The sequence below is a fragment of the Phaenicophaeus curvirostris genome, chromosome 16, assembly GCF_032191515.1.
Source record: "Phaenicophaeus curvirostris isolate KB17595 chromosome 16, BPBGC_Pcur_1.0, whole genome shotgun sequence".
Classification (NCBI taxonomy): domain Eukaryota; kingdom Metazoa; phylum Chordata; class Aves; order Cuculiformes; family Cuculidae; genus Phaenicophaeus; species Phaenicophaeus curvirostris.
The window spans coordinates 2,534,769-2,552,976 of NC_091407.1; the positions used below are offsets into that span (position 1 = coordinate 2,534,769).

At 44.8% G+C, this 18,208-nt stretch overlaps 2 protein-coding genes across 5 annotated transcripts; one reads left to right on the top strand and one right to left on the bottom strand.

Moving 5' to 3' along the window:
* Positions 1–1,310: 1,310 nt before the first annotated feature.
* ZP2 (zona pellucida glycoprotein 2) lies at positions 1,311–17,769 on the bottom strand. Of its 4 annotated transcripts, none has more exons than XM_069869893.1 (19): positions 17,706–17,769; positions 6,500–6,718; positions 6,351–6,424; positions 6,084–6,167; positions 5,902–5,996; positions 5,474–5,632; positions 5,117–5,161; positions 4,698–4,862; positions 4,257–4,353; positions 3,993–4,174; positions 3,457–3,586; positions 3,097–3,278; positions 2,927–3,018; positions 2,715–2,839; positions 2,262–2,451; positions 1,894–2,029; positions 1,712–1,808; positions 1,541–1,627; positions 1,311–1,456 (listed from the first exon to the last, which is right to left on the bottom strand). In XM_069869893.1, coding segments are annotated over exons 1-19 (2,307 nt in total). In that variant the 5' UTR covers positions 17,708–17,769. The 4 variants fall into 4 exon arrangements, with proteins under 4 accessions (XP_069725994.1, XP_069725995.1, XP_069725996.1 ...); XM_069869894.1 differs by lacking the exon at positions 17,706–17,769 and adding an exon at positions 11,465–11,611; XM_069869895.1 differs by lacking the exons at positions 5,902–5,996; positions 6,084–6,167; positions 17,706–17,769 and having other exon boundaries at positions 6,500–7,267.
* Positions 11,562–16,353, top strand: ANKS4B (ankyrin repeat and sterile alpha motif domain containing 4B). Its single transcript, XM_069869897.1, has 2 exons — positions 11,562–11,798; positions 14,995–16,353. The coding sequence occupies exons 1-2, from the start codon at positions 11,635–11,637 to the stop codon at positions 16,067–16,069; spliced, it is 1,239 nt and encodes a 412-aa protein (XP_069725998.1). The 5' UTR covers positions 11,562–11,634; the 3' UTR covers positions 16,070–16,353.
* Positions 17,770–18,208: the final 439 nt, after the last annotated feature.

The following is an 18,208-nucleotide window of genomic DNA, read 5'->3' on the forward strand; positions in this document are numbered from 1 at the left end:
TGTTTATTTAACAAAATTGTCTTGTTATTCTGTTTATTCTACAGTAAAAACAACTTTTCCAGATCTGCTTCTAGGAAGGCTACGTTTGGTGCTGAGTTTTTCTCCTCAGTTAATGTTTAAGTGTTTGGCTGACCAGAATTACTCAGCCACAAACTGCAGAGTATTCTCATGCCTGTGAAGAGAATGCAGAACGCTAAGGACTAAGTTATTGTAATACTCTAGTCTTGCATGAACAAAACACTGTTTGACCCCAAAATGGAGTCAAAGTTTATCGGAACCATAATGTGTTCTGCAGTGCCTCAGTGATAAAGTCAAAAAGCAGAAGTACTTACTGCAATAAGGTAAACACCCTTACAAGTGCAAGTCAATCACAGGTGCAAGCTCTATAAGAAACTTTAGTTCATGGGGATGTTGGCTAGTATTATTCTTTTACAGAGCACTCATGACAGCCACCATAGTGCTATTTAGTAAATTCCAGACATCCTGGAATGAAGGTTCAAACTCCACTGAGCAATGAGAAACAAGGAAACGCTTCTCTGCCTTTAACACGCACCAGTCTTTCCCCACACAAAAAAAGGAGAAAGATGGAGGAGGCAATATTAAGAACAGCAGCCTTGTTTGGCTCAGAAAAGCTAAAAGCCATGAGAGTCAAGGACAACATGCCATCAAGTACATTAAGCCTCTTGATTGAGCACCACTTCTCTAGCTTTTACAGAACTTCATTTTCCATGCAAGTGTTATGTCAACAGGACTGAGATGGCTTGCTGGACAACAGCCTAAGTAATTATTTCAACCCTCAATATCATTCAGGATGATAATAAATAGTAAACCTTACTGCAAATAAATGGGTCTACAGTGAAAGTCATAGTTTCATCACACTTATTGGCAATATGAGCATCATTTAAACCAGCATAAAGCCTTCCTAGTGATCACAGAGCCAGAGCATTGAAACCAATTTGGAAGCACAAAACAAGAAGATAAAGGAGCTACTTTTTACATCGTCACGTTTTAGTCCTAGAAATACAAGTTCATGAAGTCACCCTGTAATGGGAACTAAGGAGGGGAGGAATCCATCCACCAGAGAGGGACCTTGCCACTGCCACACTCGAGTCTTACCCACAAACCTTAGGTTCTTAAAAGCTTCAGTTCTGATCAGTTAGAGATTTGTCTAAAGACAGTAAGAGCAGAGCTGCTGCTCAGCAGACTCATCTTTGTCCAGCCTAGGGCCTTAAACACTACAGCAACAAATCTAGAGCCTCACACAGGACTTGGAGTCAAATTTCAATCCAAGTTTATTTGTAAAATATGCACTAATGCACCACATTCACCATGGATGCTCTTCTCTTAAGGCATTTAAGAAAAGCCAGGAAGAGTAGTGCTGTGGCCAGCAGAGAGAGAATGACAACAGTAGTCACTGTGATGATAGCCCACGCTTCCTTGCTCAAGAAAATGCTCCCTACAACACAAGCAGAGAGATGGTTTTTAGAGACAGCTCTTCACCAAATCTAAACAAATTATCAGCACCACACTGGCCTCGTACCTTGGGTTGCAGACCATCCTTCTGGCACGAGGAGGACAGGACCCCACAAGCTCGCCACTGCGGGGTTGACACCTGGCGTCCCACTCTCTACAACAACAACAGAGCAGAGGTGAGACCTGCAGCCAGTGGGCAATGGTGGCTCAGTGCAGCTAACACCTGCCCAGACGTTACCTCGCTTGCTTCTCGCCGGCCTAGGGCACCTTATCACGCACAGAGGCGAGTCTGGGTGAAAACGGTCACAGATTAGAACGCTGCAATGGAAGTAAACCTAGGAGAGAACGAGAGCTCCATTCATATCAAGGCAATAACCACCCCTACCTTACTGCTCTAAGTAGAAGGAGAATGTCACCTACTAGGCCGGGGAGGGCTTTGTCACCAGAAGTAAAGGCAAAAGTCTTCACTTCCAGCCTTTGGCGATAGTTAGCATAGCTGACACCGTGCCCCACAGGATGAAACACAGTCCTGTAGCTGTCCAGGTCATACTCACACCTGCCAGTGGTTAAGAAGCAGGTTAGAACAGCAAAGTAGGGAAGGTTTGGGTGTTGTTTTTTTCTAAGCAGCAAGCTAGAATTCGAGGTAGAGGTCCTTCCATCCTCCCAGAAGTTTCAGCACATCAAACCCTTGTACCTAGGGCTCTGTTCTTAAAGGTGGGATGGGAGAATTGGAGGAATCTTTCTCCCCCCTGGCAAAAGTGCTTCCATTTCTCTAGCAAGGAACTCACCCATCAACAACAATGTGCCACTGGGGAAGTGAGCTTGGATCTTGTGAAGCTGTTGCCCAGCAGTCATCCAACACCAGATGGAGATTGGGATCATTGCGGTTCAGGACCTGAACTTCCAGGAAGATGGGCTGGCGTAGGTACCTTACTATTGGGTACTGGTCATCACGATACGGCTGCCTGTATGACACCTCTGCAAGAACCAAAGGCTTGTTAGATGAGTTAGTGTACAAAAAAGGTGAACTGAAGGAATTCCGAAGCCTTTCAGCAGCAGGCAATCCACCAGAAGCAGTTAATCCTAGAGTTCAAGGCATCTGCCTCAAGCAGCATGAACAGGAGAGAAGGGAGTGCATGAGGCCATTAGAAGCCCATTCCCCCAGAACCATTCACTTCTAACCACTCCCTCCCACAGGCTCCAGTTGCTTCCCGGCCACCTGGTCCCAGACTTAGCTTTACCTGGGTAGCTTAGAAGAACTAAGGAGAGGGAACCTTGGTTCCTTGAAGGAGCTGGAGGAGGAAGGTTCTCCACCCTTACAGAGAGGGAAGCATCACCATTGCTGAAGGAGCAGAGGATCGTTATCCTGTAATGTGAAAGGAGCAGGTAAGTCTTACATTCATACATAGGAGAGCCAGGACTAAGTATTACACAAAGAGGTTTCCAGGCACACCTGAGTTCACTGTCCCTGGAGATCCCACGCAGTGGAAGGTCTGTCCATAATGCCCTCACCTCATTCTCATAAACTATCTTCTCCCCATCAAACTGATGAGAGATCACATCATTAGTAAGAGCATAATCAATGCAGGAAGCCCTTCCCAGTAACACTGGCTACACACTTACCCAATATCTGGTCCCACACCCATTCAGTGGGACATGAAACCAAACTCTGTCATTCAAAGGTGACTTAAAGGCTGGCTGGCACACAGGATCTCTGAGTCTAAGCATATCCAAGTCTAAGGGTGGTGTAGTAGCATCAGCAAGGATTTCAAAATCCATGTACCCATCCTGGGTGCATACAGCAGCTGCAACAGAGGTTCAACATAATCTGTCATGCCAGTCAGCAACAGCTCAGTCTGCCAAGAGCTGTTGTGCTCTGGTTAGAGATAGATTAATCCTTCAAGAGTGTGCAAGAACAAGCCACCCTAAAGGGCTGCTGAGCAGCATGTTGGACTGAACCCATTGCAGAAATCAATCACTTACCGATTGGAGCTTGCTGATCACAGGGGCATTCTGGATGCATCATCATTAACACATTCTCCCCGTGGAAGTGAAAAACCAGTTCCAAAGAGGACATGTAGGACTGAAGTCCTGAACAGCTCTCCCCTGGCAGCTGAAAGACAAGGGTTACTGTCGTGGAGTGTAGGTACAAAGAGCTCGTTTTGACACATGCGTGTATTAGAGCCGTTTCACTTGCCCTGAGGCCACAGTGCTCTTCATTCAGCTAGTGTGTTAAATTACGTTGCTCCAGGAATGCCAAATACCAGTCTATTCCAAGAAGAATATTTTCACCTCCATCTGGTTTTGCCAAGTAACTTCAAGATACCAAAATTACCTTTGAATGATGCTCACCCATTACAAAGTCATTTTGCATTAATCTTAATCACAACTGCTCTCAGATAGCCAGAGTTGATTTTACACGTACTTAATCAAGGTCAAAGCTACTGTGCTCCAATTCTCAGTAAGCACCGAGGGGTTGTGATCACACCAGCTCCTGTGACTCAAGGATCAGAACTCACCCTGGACTTCAGGACACTCCTGCTAATATGCAACTTGACCCCTCTCTTTGTGTCCAGGGCAATCCCATTTTCTTGAAGCTGGTCCATGGGGATGGTCTTGTCCTCTACACTTACGGCCCTCAGGGTCCCTGGGAAGGCTGGGATGGCAACAGTCATGTGTGTGGCATTACAGATCGCCGGACCTGCAAAGACATCTTTGTTAAATATAACACCAGGTTCCTCAGGGCAGAAGCAGGCCAGGTTCTTCCTTTCTCCACGCATTACCTGGTGCGCAAAGCATTCTTGACTCCACAGTCAGTCTACGTTCCAGAGGGCCATACTCAAGCTGGAGTGCCACAGTGTGGAGAACCTTATCATTGTGCTGACAAAGAAGATTGAGAGCTCTGTTACAGAGTGCTCAGCTCACGTCTACAACAGCAGAGCCTTCCCATCTCAACACTCCCTCAAGAAGGGCCTTTTCACAAGGCTGCCAGTCAGATGTTCACAGGACAGGCTGTGGCTAAAATTGTGCTTTTCTAGATGCCCACCGGCTGTGCTGCTGTCTCAGGTGCACACCAGGCTTCCTCATTTTATAGAGCTCAGCAGTTCATGGCAGCTTTGCACACACAGCACTGCATCATCTGACATCAGCTCCAGCTGACATCTGCAAGTGCTTTCCACAGATCTACAGGAGGGGGGTACCTGGCCTACTCTTTATTTACTTACCTTGTAGGAAACAACTCCAGTAGCAGTAAAGGCCACCTGAAAGATCAGGTTGTGGCCATCAGCTATATATTTATAGCCTTGCTGCACGGCTTGCCCAGGGCTCAGCTGATGTATTCTTGTTCCATCATCAATTGACAAAGTCCAGGTCATCGGAGTTGCTGGAACCTTCAGAGCAGGAGAAGCATGCTTAGGAACAGAAGGCACAGCCACACAGAAGCAGCACGTCATCATGCTGTTCTTGGCCCTGCAGGGTTGCCGCCTCACAGGTTTTACATTCAGGTTTCTTAGATTGATAGCTTCCCAATAAGATACAAATACTCCAGAAAGGTCCTGCTCCAGCTTGGAGACATCAGGCTCAGCTTTGGTCCAAAACCCAGACACTCCCCCACCCTTCCCCTTGCAAGGCAGAAAACACATACCATGGGCTCGTCACTGAGGCTCGGAAGGAGTCCTGGGAAAGTGACCTGAAACATAGCACAACAGAACAGAACTCGACTCTACAACTTTCTAAGGGAAGTCTCTTCTACAGCTGGCACCAGCATCCCCATTTCCCCTGCAATAGGGCTGGAACCAGACCATGTGCACCATTGACGACCATTTGCAAATCAGCTCTTCCAAGGACTAGCAGTCACGCCCAGATGGACACACAGCCAGGCTTCCCTGAAGCTGGCTAGAGTTTCCTCCAGCTTTCTGCAGGTCCCAGCCCTGCAGCACCAGGAAACAGCCACCCTGCCTTGCCAGCCTCTAAGCAGGATCCATAGCATTCCTCTACTTACTGCCATAAAGTCTTTTGTGCAGTTTGTTGCACCAACAAACAAAGGAGTAATAATTTCATCTGCATGAACGCTATTGCAGCGAGCACTGTGTGTTACATTCTTCTCTTCTTCCATGGTATCATTCATCATCAGCCTCAGTCTTAGCTGGTGCTGCTCATGCTGTAGACAAGAGACATTAATTAGAAAGAGGCTGAAGTACTCACTGCAGCATGAGGACAACAAAAAGCCATTGAGACTAAACTCAAATTTCAGAGCTGGTTTAGGCACTTGTACCAGTGCAAGGACAAGAAGAATGCACATCTTAAGAGCCTTATGTAAAAAGAGGAGTTCTTGAAGTCAGAACTAGAAACCCTGTTCAACTCAGTCCTGGCCAGTAGAAGCTTCCCGCACTCCATCACAATATCTTCCCAGAATGAAGATCCTTTTACCTCCAGGCTAGTACAGTTGACAAATGGGACACTAAGCAACTGCCTCTCATAATCCACAGTGTGGTTACAGGACACCATCTCCTCACCATTTGCATCTAGGGAAAATGTGGAATATTAGCCTTGCAGGCAGGGACCTGCTTTCAGGCTCAGGCAGAAAGGGCCAGGGCAGGAGCAATACATACCAACAATGCACACATGCCAGGAGTAGTTGCCAAGCTCTCCAGAAAGCTCAACTTCCATCCTATCCCTATGGCAAGTCACACTCTCTGCAGAGGGAAACCACCATCAACCCCACCATCAGCCTCCTGGAAGCACACACACCCTACAAGCCCCCCACCTAGCCAGCCCTGCTTCAGAGCCCCATCCCACACCAAGGCAGAGGGGAAGCAGCTCCAAGCAAATCCAAAGCCCACATCCACACCACCAGCAGCCCAGAGAGGTTTCATTACCCAAGAGATCCTGATCCCCCAAGCCATCAGCACAAGCAACTAACGGCAGCAAAAAACAAAACAGGAGCAGGAACCTGAAAGCAAAAAGAGAACCAAGTAAGAGAGCAGACAACAACCCATCGCCCCAACCCCTTCCAGACTCTACTCACCATATCCTTGAGGTGCTCGAGCGCTGCAGCTCCACAAAGAGCCCCATCCTCCCTCTGGCACCACAAACCTGCTCCTTGGCTGCCCAGGGACGATTATATAGGACCCGGTTCAGACTCCACACAGGTGCAGCCTCTCCGCTGCCGAGGGACAGAGAGCTCGCACCTGCCTCCCGCTGAGATGCATTCTCCTTGCTGGGAAGAGGAGGGCTCACAGGAGACCTTAAGGTGATATGAAGACTTTGTCATGAATTGTTGTTTCCTTCTATTTTGAAGGCATTTTTTCTTGCTCTGGTAGTGCACTCTCTTTATTCCCTGGCCAGATGTTGCATAGAAAGATACACATCTTTTTGGCAGTTATTTTTTTAAAAAGGAGATATCTGTACCACTTTGATTTTCTGATAATTTAAAACAATTTCACCGATAGGTTGGAACATAACTGAGAATATTTTGTTCCTCTGCATGGGCAAATCTCCAGTGCTGATATAGGTCTAATTAGGAGGAAAATATGAGTGGCAGTGTAAGGAAGAGAAGTTGTAGATCAGATCTTTAGAGTGGAAAATCTCTTGAAGCTTTGGTTGGACTGTCATTGTTTGAAGCTGTGGGGAAGAGGTCTAGAAAGAAAAACAATCTCAAATTTAGTCTGTTTTTCAGCTTTTTCCGATGCTTTTGATTTCAGACAGACTTGTAAGAAAACCCAAAGACATATTTTTTTAAGGAATTGATTTCTTGAGGTGTGAGGAAGCAAAAAGATAGATCACAGGAAGAGAAGAAAATTAATAGTGACGGGTCATTTCAGAATGAAATGTTGAATTGGGCTTCAAGGAATAGCAATTTTTATATTAATGTACCATGTATTAATGCAAAATATATTAATTTATATTTCCTCTGAAGTCATTGACCTGTGCCTAGAGCAGATTTTAGAGTTTCCCAGCCCAAGCGATAGTCGTTTCAATTCTCTTGAAGACTCAGAGCCGTGAGAGGGAGCTTGTCTGCTGCTGGTAGGTACCAAAGTGCTGGGAACTTGGACGGGACAATAGAGCGAGTGAGGGCCGGTAGCTGCAAAGTGTGTGATTGCTATCAGTGCACTGCACAGCAAAGCAACATGACCCATACAGGCAAAGAAGATCACCAGCACAAGTAATTTAAGAATTTACATTCTTTAGAAACACTTCTTCAACTGTCATCCTTGTAAGAACATGGCAAATGCAGAGTTAAAGCTCTTATGCAAGTGGGGATACCGAGGGTGCACGATGCCGCTCAGCAAGAAGCAGGCAGTAGCTCGGATCCATAAATACACCAGAGTAAACAGCACCTGGTGTTAATAGCACAAAAAGCAATTACATTTCTGCTTTTGCCATCAATAGGATTAGCATGTGGCTGACCTTTGGCAAGAAATTAACGTCCCAGAGACTCTTGAATTCACAAGTATACATTATGTACCTTGCTTTTTCTCTCTCATTTTTTTAAGAATGAGATTCATTGTTTTTGAAAGCAATAATTATACAAAAAACTAATGAAAGAAACTTTGAAGCCATACTTCATGCTTTATGTATCTATTATCAATTCGCTCGGGTTTAACTAACACAACAGGGGGGGAGAAAGCGCTTCAAATATACAGAATTACATAAATGAGGTACTTCCAGGCAATCAAACCCAATTGTAATTTCCCAGCCCCTGATTTTCGGCTTCATTAAACTGGGGAAAGGTTGGGAGCCCCGGGGAGCTTTGGATCATGTTTCCAGAGCCTGGCTGACTCTCTGCTGGTAAAAGCTCCATCTTGCCTCGTGCCAGTGGTGCTGCTAGCGCAGGCGACACCTGCCGAGGCCTGAGCAGCGCTGGACGGTCCCTCTGCAGAAGGACAGCCTGTCCTCCCCTCTAGAGTCAACTCAGGCTTTTGCCAGCTCCCAAATGCCTCATAACAAGTTGTGGCTGGTGAAGGCCCCAGGCAACATTCGATAGTTAGAACAACGCTATTGCACTCCAACTGGGTTTGCCCTGTGGTGCATCTTAGCAGCTCCTAAAACCAGTCTCGGAGTCTGTAGGAAGTAATTAATCAGGCTGTGCTAAAATAACCAGTTGTTGCTTTACTTAACATGTCTGAATTTGCAGCTTAAGCCACAGAGAAAGCGCAGCCATTCCCCTCCTCTGAGTTGTTGCACCCGTAACAGTAACTAAGGCCTGAGTTACAGGCAAACATCTAATTCATGCCCTGAAACACAAAACTATCTGCTGAAAAAACCTGCAAGATCTCTCCTTTCAATTTTCCACTTTCCTCTTCTACTTGTTTGATTTTTGTTTTAGCTTTTAAGGGGAAAGGCATCATGGAAAGGGGAAAAGCCCCCCAGTCTGCTTTTGTGGGCCAGTATGGCCAGGCCTCAAGGTGCGTGGGTGAGGAGAGACAGGGCTTTGGTAGAGATGGCCTTATTGCCTTTCAATTTTAAATACTTTTCATAGAATCATAGAATAACCAGGTTGGAAGAGACCCACCGGATCATCGAGTCCAACCATTCCCATCAAACACTAACCCATGTCCCTCAGCACCTCGTCCACCCGTCCCTTAAACCCCTCCAGGGAAGGGGACTCAACCCCCTCCCTGGGCAGCCTCTGCCAGGGACCAATGACCCTTTCTGTGAAGAATTTTTTCCTAATGTCCAGCCTGACCCTCCCCTGGTGGAGCTTGAGGCCATTCCCTCTCGTCCTGTCCCCTGTTCCTTGGGAGAAGAGCCCAGCTCCCTCCTCTCCACAACCTCCTTTCAGGTAGTTGTAGAGAGCAATGAGGTCTCCCCTCAGCCTCCTCTTCTCCAGGCTAAACCCCCCCAGCTCTCTCAGCTGCTCTTCCCTATTGATCAGGATTTCCCTATTGATTTCCCTATTGATCAGGACCTTGCTCCTGAAAGGACGCATGCAGGCAGGCTGTGAGGGCCCTTGGCCCCCTGACTCAGGTGTGGAGACACCTGAACAACGACCACGTCGGGATGGGTCTCAGGCGACACGGGCCACATGCAACCTCGCTGTGGGAACCACCTCTCAGGAGGACGTCCAGCAACACTGTCCTCGGGCACAGCAGCTTTGCCTCTCTAAGGAATGGAGAAAGAAGCTTTTATTGTTGTTTAAATGTTGTCTTCATCTCTGAATTGTGTAGCCACAATTACCCCATGTGACTAATTTAATTCTTCTCTAAGCCCATTAGTTCCAAGAACCTCATTAGGCAAGCAGTGGCTCACTCGCCTCCCCTTGTATGGCCTTTACCATACCCCATTTCGATGCTTATAAAAGTTGCAACGAGGAAATGTGCTGGATAATACCTCATGCAAAACAGATGGCACAACACCATCGCTGCTCAGACTGGAGTCTGAGTTATCTAGAACAATGTAACTAAAGATTCTGTAGCCTTTCAATCTAAATAGCTTGTTTAACTGGTAATAGTTATATAAGATAGTTCTCAAAAAAAAAAAACCCAGAGCAATAATCATAGACACAGCAAAATCCAATAACGAATCAAAGCTGCTAGTTAAATAATTCATTAGCTTACGGCACTATGTACCATTACAACAGAGTTTCGCCTAGCCAGACGTTTCAATTGGGAGTAGAATGGTTTTGAAGTCCTTTTCAAACCCCAAAAGAAAAGCTTCATTCTAACTACACAGGGAGTTTTAAAAGTTCACAATTTTGAGCTTCAGTCTCAAAAGAAAAATCTCTATTCAGGCTGAGAAATTTAGCTCATTTGATGTTGAATCATTTACTGCATTTTAAGTTGAAGTTTTTGGACAGGACAAAGATGAACAAATACAAAGAGTTTAGAAACAGATGGAGATTTTGTTTGGTCTTTCCTTTTTTCTTTCTTTTTTGTGATGTCCACTTTGGTGACATAAATAATAATAGAACCTGCAAAATCCCAGAGCTTCTCTCCAACTGACGTGGTGGGTTTTTGCTTTACCTCTAATTAAAACTTGGAACAATAATTTCCCTCTTAGCATCGTACAGAGTAATTTTCTTTTTAAAATTGATATTTTCAGATGTCAGATGATAAAAATCCCTCTGACATCAACGATTTATGTGCAGAATTAATCAACAGAAAAGCAAACAAAGTACTTCTGTAGCAGAAATTAATGAACTTGAAAATGAAAAGATAACTTCTGCCACCGACTCATTTTCACGGATGTAGCAAACAACATGAAATGTCAACCCAGAAGACAAATTCTGTCTCCCCTGTTCTACCAGGTACTGGTGGCATATGCAGTATGTGCCTTGGTGGTCATTTCACATTTTTGACAGTAAAAAACCTTCTATTTGCAGAGGTAGCTCTTAATGCCGCTGAAATCACTGGAAATAATTTCTAAAGCGAGAAGTGGATATCTGAGCTGGAGACTGGACCCACCTGTTCCCAGGCAAGGATCACAGTACCCAGGCTGGGGCAGCGGGTCCAGACTCATCACATTTCCATGCCTTGAATTCTTTGCGCTATCCTGAGGAGGTCCTGCATTTTTTTTTGCATCTAAAGCAGAGATTACAGTGCCTGCTAGATGAACGTACATTTGCCAAGTGCCTTAAGATCCTCTTGTGAAATGCAACTTGCAGTTAAATGGATTACACACCAGGCTATGGTTTTGCCCAGTCTGGCAGGGCAGAGACTTGTTTTCAAATGTGGCAAACCAGGAGATGATAGGTTACACAGGACTTCACCAGTAAAGGTAACTGCTTATGCAGTTCATCCCACAAAAACTCAGGGATATTTTATTACTTCAAGCAAAACCTGGTCATACTGACAGTCATGGACTTTTGAAGTTTTTGTAGGTTTTTTGGAGGTCAAGGTCCTCTTGAAGTTTTCCCAGAACAGTTAAGCAAAGACACAGAGAAGACGAATGAATCTCCTCTACATTTAAGTGGTCAAATACACAACAAGAGGTAAACTGCAGGGCTACCTTTGAGAAAACGAAAGCATTCACCACATCATCGCCTTATTACCTCTGCAGAGCTCCAGATAAGCTGTCTGCTAGGATGAACTTTGCCTCCTCATTTCCATCCTCACAGGGATGTCTCAACTTGTAATCATTAAACTCTCCCTGTAATGGAAGACTGACTGTACGGTCTGGATATTGTTCAGAGCTGCTTTAGGAAACCAGAAGTTGCTGAAAATGTCGAGCAGGTATCACAAAGCAGCAGCTGATGGCAATTTGGACCTCTTGAAAGAAGCCACAAGGAAAGATCTCAATACTTCAGATGAAGATGGGATGACGCCTACCCTTCTGGCAGCGTACCACGGGTATCTAGAAGCTCTGGAAGTCATATGCCGGAGGGGGTAAGTCAACCAACCTCCACTGCTTAAAGCCTGTGGCTCAGAACTATGATTAGCATGTCCTGTTTCTAATGCCCGGATTACCTCAGATCCAAAAGGCTGAAAATCTCAAGTCATGTCTCTCAAGGCATCGCCAAGAATTGTTTCTCTTCGGTTGCAACAGTTGAGTCCCAGAACTTGTGAACAACTCTGTAGCTGCAGGCCATGAAGCCAGATTGGCCTCAGCAGGGCTGTGTCCTATCTGGAGGGGCAGGGGACGGTTAGGGGGACCGGGGACCTTGCCTCCCTGTCACCCAGGAGGAGCTGGCCAACAACCTTTGATGGCAGCATATCTTTAAAACTGGCTCTGCAGAGAAATGCATTGTTTGAAACATTTTTAGCAAAAAATCTTTCCCATTTGTCTCCAAAGGGCAGTTAGTAGACATCTGTGAAGGTTTAATGCTTTCCAGACGCAAGTCACAACTGATAATCTAAAATTATTTCCCCACTTTTTATGGTATTAGCAACTACAATTGTGCTAAAAATGATAATACTGTTTCAGAAACTATGGTAGGATCCTTTCAAAGGCAGAGGAGGGGAAGGGAGGTTTCCTACAAGTTTATTTTCTAATAGCAATATTTCTGTTTGGTATCATCCAAATGCACTACGTGCTTAAAATGTATTATTGACGTGGTATTTGCCTCCCCACTCTCTGCACTTGCTTGCTTGGAGCCTACGTCTTAAGCTGTGATTCTGCAATAAGATCTAATAAAAGAAAGTCTTCTGTTGTGTAGAGATGTAGTTAATAAAATATTGTTTCTGTGCTGAGATGAAGTTTAAGTTCATCTGTATTTTCAATAATAATAGTTTAAAGAAGATAAGAGGGAAAAGTTGAATAACTATTCAGATGTATCTGAGTTTTCTTTTATTAAAAACAGAGTTGAAAATATGGAATACAGATAGGTTTGTCATAGATTTACTTTGTAGATCATTGAGCTCTGGTGTGGCTGTAATAACACAATAAAAGAGACCTTTGGACTGCATGGTTATTGCCTAGTCCCCAGAAGAAGCAAAAGTAGATTGAGAGTTTTTCAGCTGTTATAATTAAGGTAGCTCCAAGGAAATATCTAGAATTGATAAAGGTTTGTCCCTAAACACCTAGAAGACAAAGAATTAGTTATGAAGCAGATAACAAAACAATATTTTTCAAAATTTGAGTGAAAACTATGTCTTCTGCCATATAAGCTGATAGAAGTCACAGCTGACGACACAGAGATCAGAACTTACACGTATTTGTTATTTAATGTATTTCTAACTCTTCCTTTTGGTAGAGGACATCTTTGGGACAGTATTGCCCTCAAGATCTTCAAACATATGTATTTACCTTTATTTTAATCCAGATTTCTTGACACATCAGCAAGCTGGTGTTGTCAGAGGTATGACTGTAGTCTCACTAGTCTTATTGGGAGAAGTTGAATTTTAGAAGGTGTTCAACCTGTCCTGTGGGCAGTTAATGTTTTCTCCTAAAAACCTATTTTCATTATTTTTAACAAATTCATCCTTTCCTTGAAGTAAAGATTTCCTGGCAAAGGCACGGAGATACTGGATGGTTTCTTTAGAGTGGATGCAGATTTTGGAGCTTTGAAGCTTGTAACACATTCAGCCCTTGGGAAATGTAGCAATATGAACAATAAACTCCTGTCATCTTGAAACAGTTTGTCTCCCCAGGCATGGAGAGACATTTTCTTTACTTGCATTCCAGGTACATGTATAAAGTCAAGACAAAGTAGATCTGCTCTCTTTTGTGGTAGCCTTTTTCTTGGGAAAGCAGGGAAAAGGAGCATGAGAACCCAAAGTAGATGTCATACCTTATCTAAAGTACCACTGAGCTAGGAACAAACATTCTAGTTTGCAAATTGTTTGAGGCTCAAAGGCTGGCAGGCTCCAGAGAGAAAAGAGATGACAAACAGCTATGAAGAGACCTGGGGGAGGATGGATCACCCAGCGCTCCCAAGGCTTGGGATAATGAAGCCTGTTTGCTATTGTGGGAAGCAGGGGATGTGGTCCCAGTCAGGCAGTTCCGCAGGGCAGAGCCTCAAAAGGAGAATTATGTGCACATGGTTTCCATATGTCTAAGTGGAGAAACTTTGATCCTCAGCTGCTGCCTCCCTGTAGAAGTGTCTGTGCTCTGGCAGTCTGGCACGCTCAGGCTTGCACGGGATTCTCAGTGTGAGCAGCTCTGTCTCAGCTCTGCAGGGACCCCTGACTTCCCCCTTGCCTGGGGCATTTCAGGCTGAAGGATGTTTTCAGATTTGGCCCCCAACAAATATGCTAGTGCTTTTCTTCAGAGACCTCAAAGCCAGAGATCAACGCCTGAAGGCAAATTTGTGACAGGACATGCCGTTTCATTCACAGTACAACTGCCATGGAATAGATCTGCCAGACACTGAAATGCCTCAACTCCCCAGAGTAGAAATTCTCTTTGCAAATTTGGCCCCTGGCTCTGAAGGTTTTGGCACACCCTGGCTGCCTTGGTTATTGATCACAGACTACTCAAGCTCCACTCTGAACCTTTGCTGATGTTGATCTTGCCAAATACAAATCAAAAGATTTGAGTCAATTCTCATCTGCAGGCAGTAGTTCAGTGTGAAGTCAGTGCAAGAGTTAAACAGAAAGCAATCCTTTTGATTGGCTTTAAATTCAATCCAAAATATGTGGTATTTTATTTCTAAATGAGCATCTGCTTTTCAAACACCCATGAGAAAACGCAGCTTAAGGGGAACAAAAGAGCTGAAGAAAAACAATTGCAACTATATTAGCTTAATCTAATAGCAACAGAGACGAATGTAAGCAGTGCTTTACTCTCAATGATCTACCTACCAAAAAACCTTACTGCACGTGTTCATTAAATATAAGCCCTGCCAGACTTTGGGATAACACAAAGGAAATACCCTGGCTCCGTTACGGAGAGTCACAGTTGTACGCGGCCCTGAGCTTGCTTAATTCATGGACAGGCAGGAATTAGAGCTTATGCCCCCCCCACAAACTGCATCCTTGTGTAAGTAGGTGCAGTGCTGTCCTAGAGGATGGAGCTAAGCTGGCTTGTTTTTAATGGGGCTGCACTCCTCAAAGCAAAGCTAAATGTTTTGCATCTTTTCAATCCCACTGCAGTGCTGTGTTTGATTCCCTTTAGCTCACTGTGTGCTCCTTCCCTTCTCAGAGGTGATCCAGACAAATGTGACATCTGGGGGAACACGCCTCTCCACTACGCCGCTTGCAATGGTCACATCCATTGTGTTTCTTTTTTGATCAACTTTGGTGCCAATATCTTTGCTCTGGACAATGACCTCCGCACGCCCCTGGAGGCGGCTGCCAGCAGAGACCGCAACGAGTGTGTCCAGATCCTGGACAAAGCTGCCACCGAGCAGAATACGCTGAACCCAAAGAAGGTCTCCAAACTCAAAGCGCAGGCCCAGAGGAACGTGGAGAAACAAATCAAGGAATGCGAGAAGCGCCAAGAGAAACACCAGAATGAAATGAACCGGAATTATATGAAAGAAAAGGTTGGCACAGTAAATTCTTCCAGAGGGACCTACTCCAGAGTGAAGTTGCCTAGTCTCTTTGCTTCAAACACAACAAATTCTTTCTCCAAAAATTTGAAAGACACCTTCAGACTGAAGAATAAAAAGACAGCTGACAGTACAAGAAGCAAGGAAACACAGAGCAGTGACCAAGATGATGATATGGGTAGGAAAAGTGTGATGCATTTGTTTGATGAGAAAGAGGAGGATGAGTTGCTGAATGACCTTGGAGAGAAAAACCTTCCTGGAAATGACAGCGAACTATCCATTTTTAAGCGGCCAGGTCTTGGCAACATTGTTTTTGGAAGGAATTTGGCTGCAGATGTAAATCCTGGAAATGTGTCTTCTGAGAAAGAAAGCGTAAACTTTAATATGCCCAGTGAGCTCTTTCAGTATGAAAATGCTGAGAATGGCAGAGATGACGATGCTGAAAATGGTGTCGCTAGCCCGTGGCACGAGGAAGAAGTCATTTGGGATGATGAGGAAGCAGAGAACATGCCCCTGGAAGTATTCCTGGCATCACAGATGCTAGATGAGTTTCTTCCAATCTTCATGAGGGAAAAAATTGATTTAGATGCCCTGATGCTATGTTCTGATGAAGATCTACAGAGCATTCAGATGGAGCTCGGGCCAAGAAAGAAAGTCCTGAATGCCGTGAATAAAAGAAAAGAAGCCCTCAAGAACCCTGGAAAGACTACAGATACTTGCTTATAAATTATGATATCTCTTGCTGTAACCTGCACACTGATTGATTATCATTTCCGCTTTCCAAAGAGCATGCGCTTCTTTTCAGACATCTGCTAAAGCAAAAGGCAGAGGGGGTTACCAATTGCTTTAGAAAGTACATAAGGACAAGGATTTTTCTCTCTGGATCGATGGCTGTGGCACACAGGACATTGATTCAAGCAGATTCTGCCCAAAAGAAAGATTGTGAAGGTAAAAAACCAAAAGCTCTCAATTTAAAGCTTTTTCTCCCTGAACTGCTTATGGAGACCGGATTTCTTTGGTCTGAATTAGTGAAGGCCAGCCACATTACATTGCCTGATAGCTTTGAGTTTAATCCCTTCGCTTCCATTTGATTGCTACAAACCAACCTTCCTGGTACTGACATGATAGAAATTGCATCTGAATGTTGATTTCAGTTACAGTTGATTGATTTTAACAGCCTCTGAGTGAATGAAAATAAGACTTACAGCAAATCTTGTGTAAAGTGTTTTGCTGTTGTATTGACATTAATTTAAAAATATACAGAGTACCTTGCCAAGAGATGTTCAGTGTGAGCTGTATATTCTTTTCTCTCGCCTCATTAAACTGGACGCAGTTGCCAGTGCCCATTCATCCCTAAGGCTGCAGCGTTGCCTGTGGGGTTATTGTGAATCCAAGGGCAGGACCTGGCTCTTGGCCCATCGATCCAGCCTGTCCAGGTCCCTCTGCAGACCCCTCCTGCCCCCAAGCAGATCAACACTCCCACACAACTTGGAGTCATCTGCAAACTTACTGCAGGTGCACTCGATCCCCTCCTCCAGATCACGGATAAAGATATTAAACAGAACTGGGCCCCAACACTAAGCCCTGGGGAACACCACTTGTGACTTCATTACTACATTCTTTCTTCCTTGGATTCCAGCCTGAGCAGGTTGATATTTTTTTTTCTTTTAAACAGTCACATCACAGTCCTGGTCTGTGCAACCTTAAATGATTGCCTTGCTCTGCGCAGTAATTAAATCAAGCTGCATCCTCCCAGACTCTGTGCTATTCAAATTCTGTCATTCTTGGTCACATCACTGATGAATTTCTCAGTTACCCATACAAGCAAACATTTCTGACTTGCCCAGAGCACACCATCAAAACATCAGCGAGTGGTGTCACGGAGAACCTTTCCGGTAACTGCCATTATCACAAAACTGCTTAAGCCAGCCTGTGATAGGCCCCAAGTTTCTCTAAAAGGCACCAAAAATCTGCCTCTGTGCAGAGCCATGCGTCAATCTGCCCAGCTGCTGTGACTTTTCACAGCCAGAAATTAATAGAGACTATCAGCACATAAATTGACTCAGTTGCCACAAGCATCCCATGTTTAGGTATGTCCTTAGGTACTCTCAGTAACTCTCCCAAGCAACAGATAAAGCACGAGACCCTTGTCCCTCTGCAGCTGGATCTAGAGACTGAATAAGAAGTCTCAGACAACACTTCATTTCAAGCAACCCTAACACTTACACCCTTTAAAATTAAATTCTTAATAAATCCAATACTGCTAGTACTTTCCCAGCAGGGTGGTCCTGCAATTTGGCTTCTGGTATAAAGTAGCCACATGGAACAACTGGGAAAAAAAATAATAAAAAGGAAGACTCACATTTCCCTTCTTTCCGCTGCCCTGGTTTCAGCTGGAATAAAGCTGTTTTTCTTCCTAGGAGCTGGTAGAGTGCTGTGTTTTGGATTTAGCGTGAGAATAAAGTTGATAAGACACGGGATGTTTTCCTTACTGCTGAGCAGTGCTTGCAGTCAAGGCCAATTCTGCTCTTCCGCTGCCCACCAGCAAGTGCTGGGGCAGCAACAAGGGATTGGGAGGGGACATGGCTGGGACAGGTGACCCTGACTGACCACAGGGATACCCCACAGCACATGGCATTGTGCTCAACATGTAAAGCTGGGAAAGAAGCAGCCACTGCTCAGGGACTGGCTGGGCATCACACAGTAGGTGGTGAGCAGTTGCCTTGTGCTGTGTTTGTTTTGTGTTCGTTATTCTCATTGCTTCCTTCTCTGTCCTATTAATCTTATCTCTGTCCACACATTTTACTTTTTTCACTCTTGTACAGCACAGTTCAACTAGAGAGACTTTAGATACATGTGCAACTT

Bases quoted from the DNA above. Each gene is read 5' to 3' on its own strand.
- ZP2 (XM_069869893.1), bottom strand. The intron at 6,425-6,499 runs GTGAGTAGAGTC...TTTTGCTTTCAG, and splicing joins TCGAGCACCTCAAGGATATG to GTTCCTGCTCCTGTTTTGTT. The intron at 2,030-2,261 runs GTGAGTTCCTTG...AACCACTGGCAG, and splicing joins TGGCACATTGTTGTTGATGG to GTGTGAGTATGACCTGGACA.
- ANKS4B (XM_069869897.1), top strand. From the start codon at position 11,635: ATGTCGAGCAGGTATCACAAAGCAGCAGCTGATGGCAATTTGGACCTC. The intron at 11,799-14,994 runs GTAAGTCAACCA...TTCCCTTCTCAG, and splicing joins GAAGTCATATGCCGGAGGGG to AGGTGATCCAGACAAATGTG.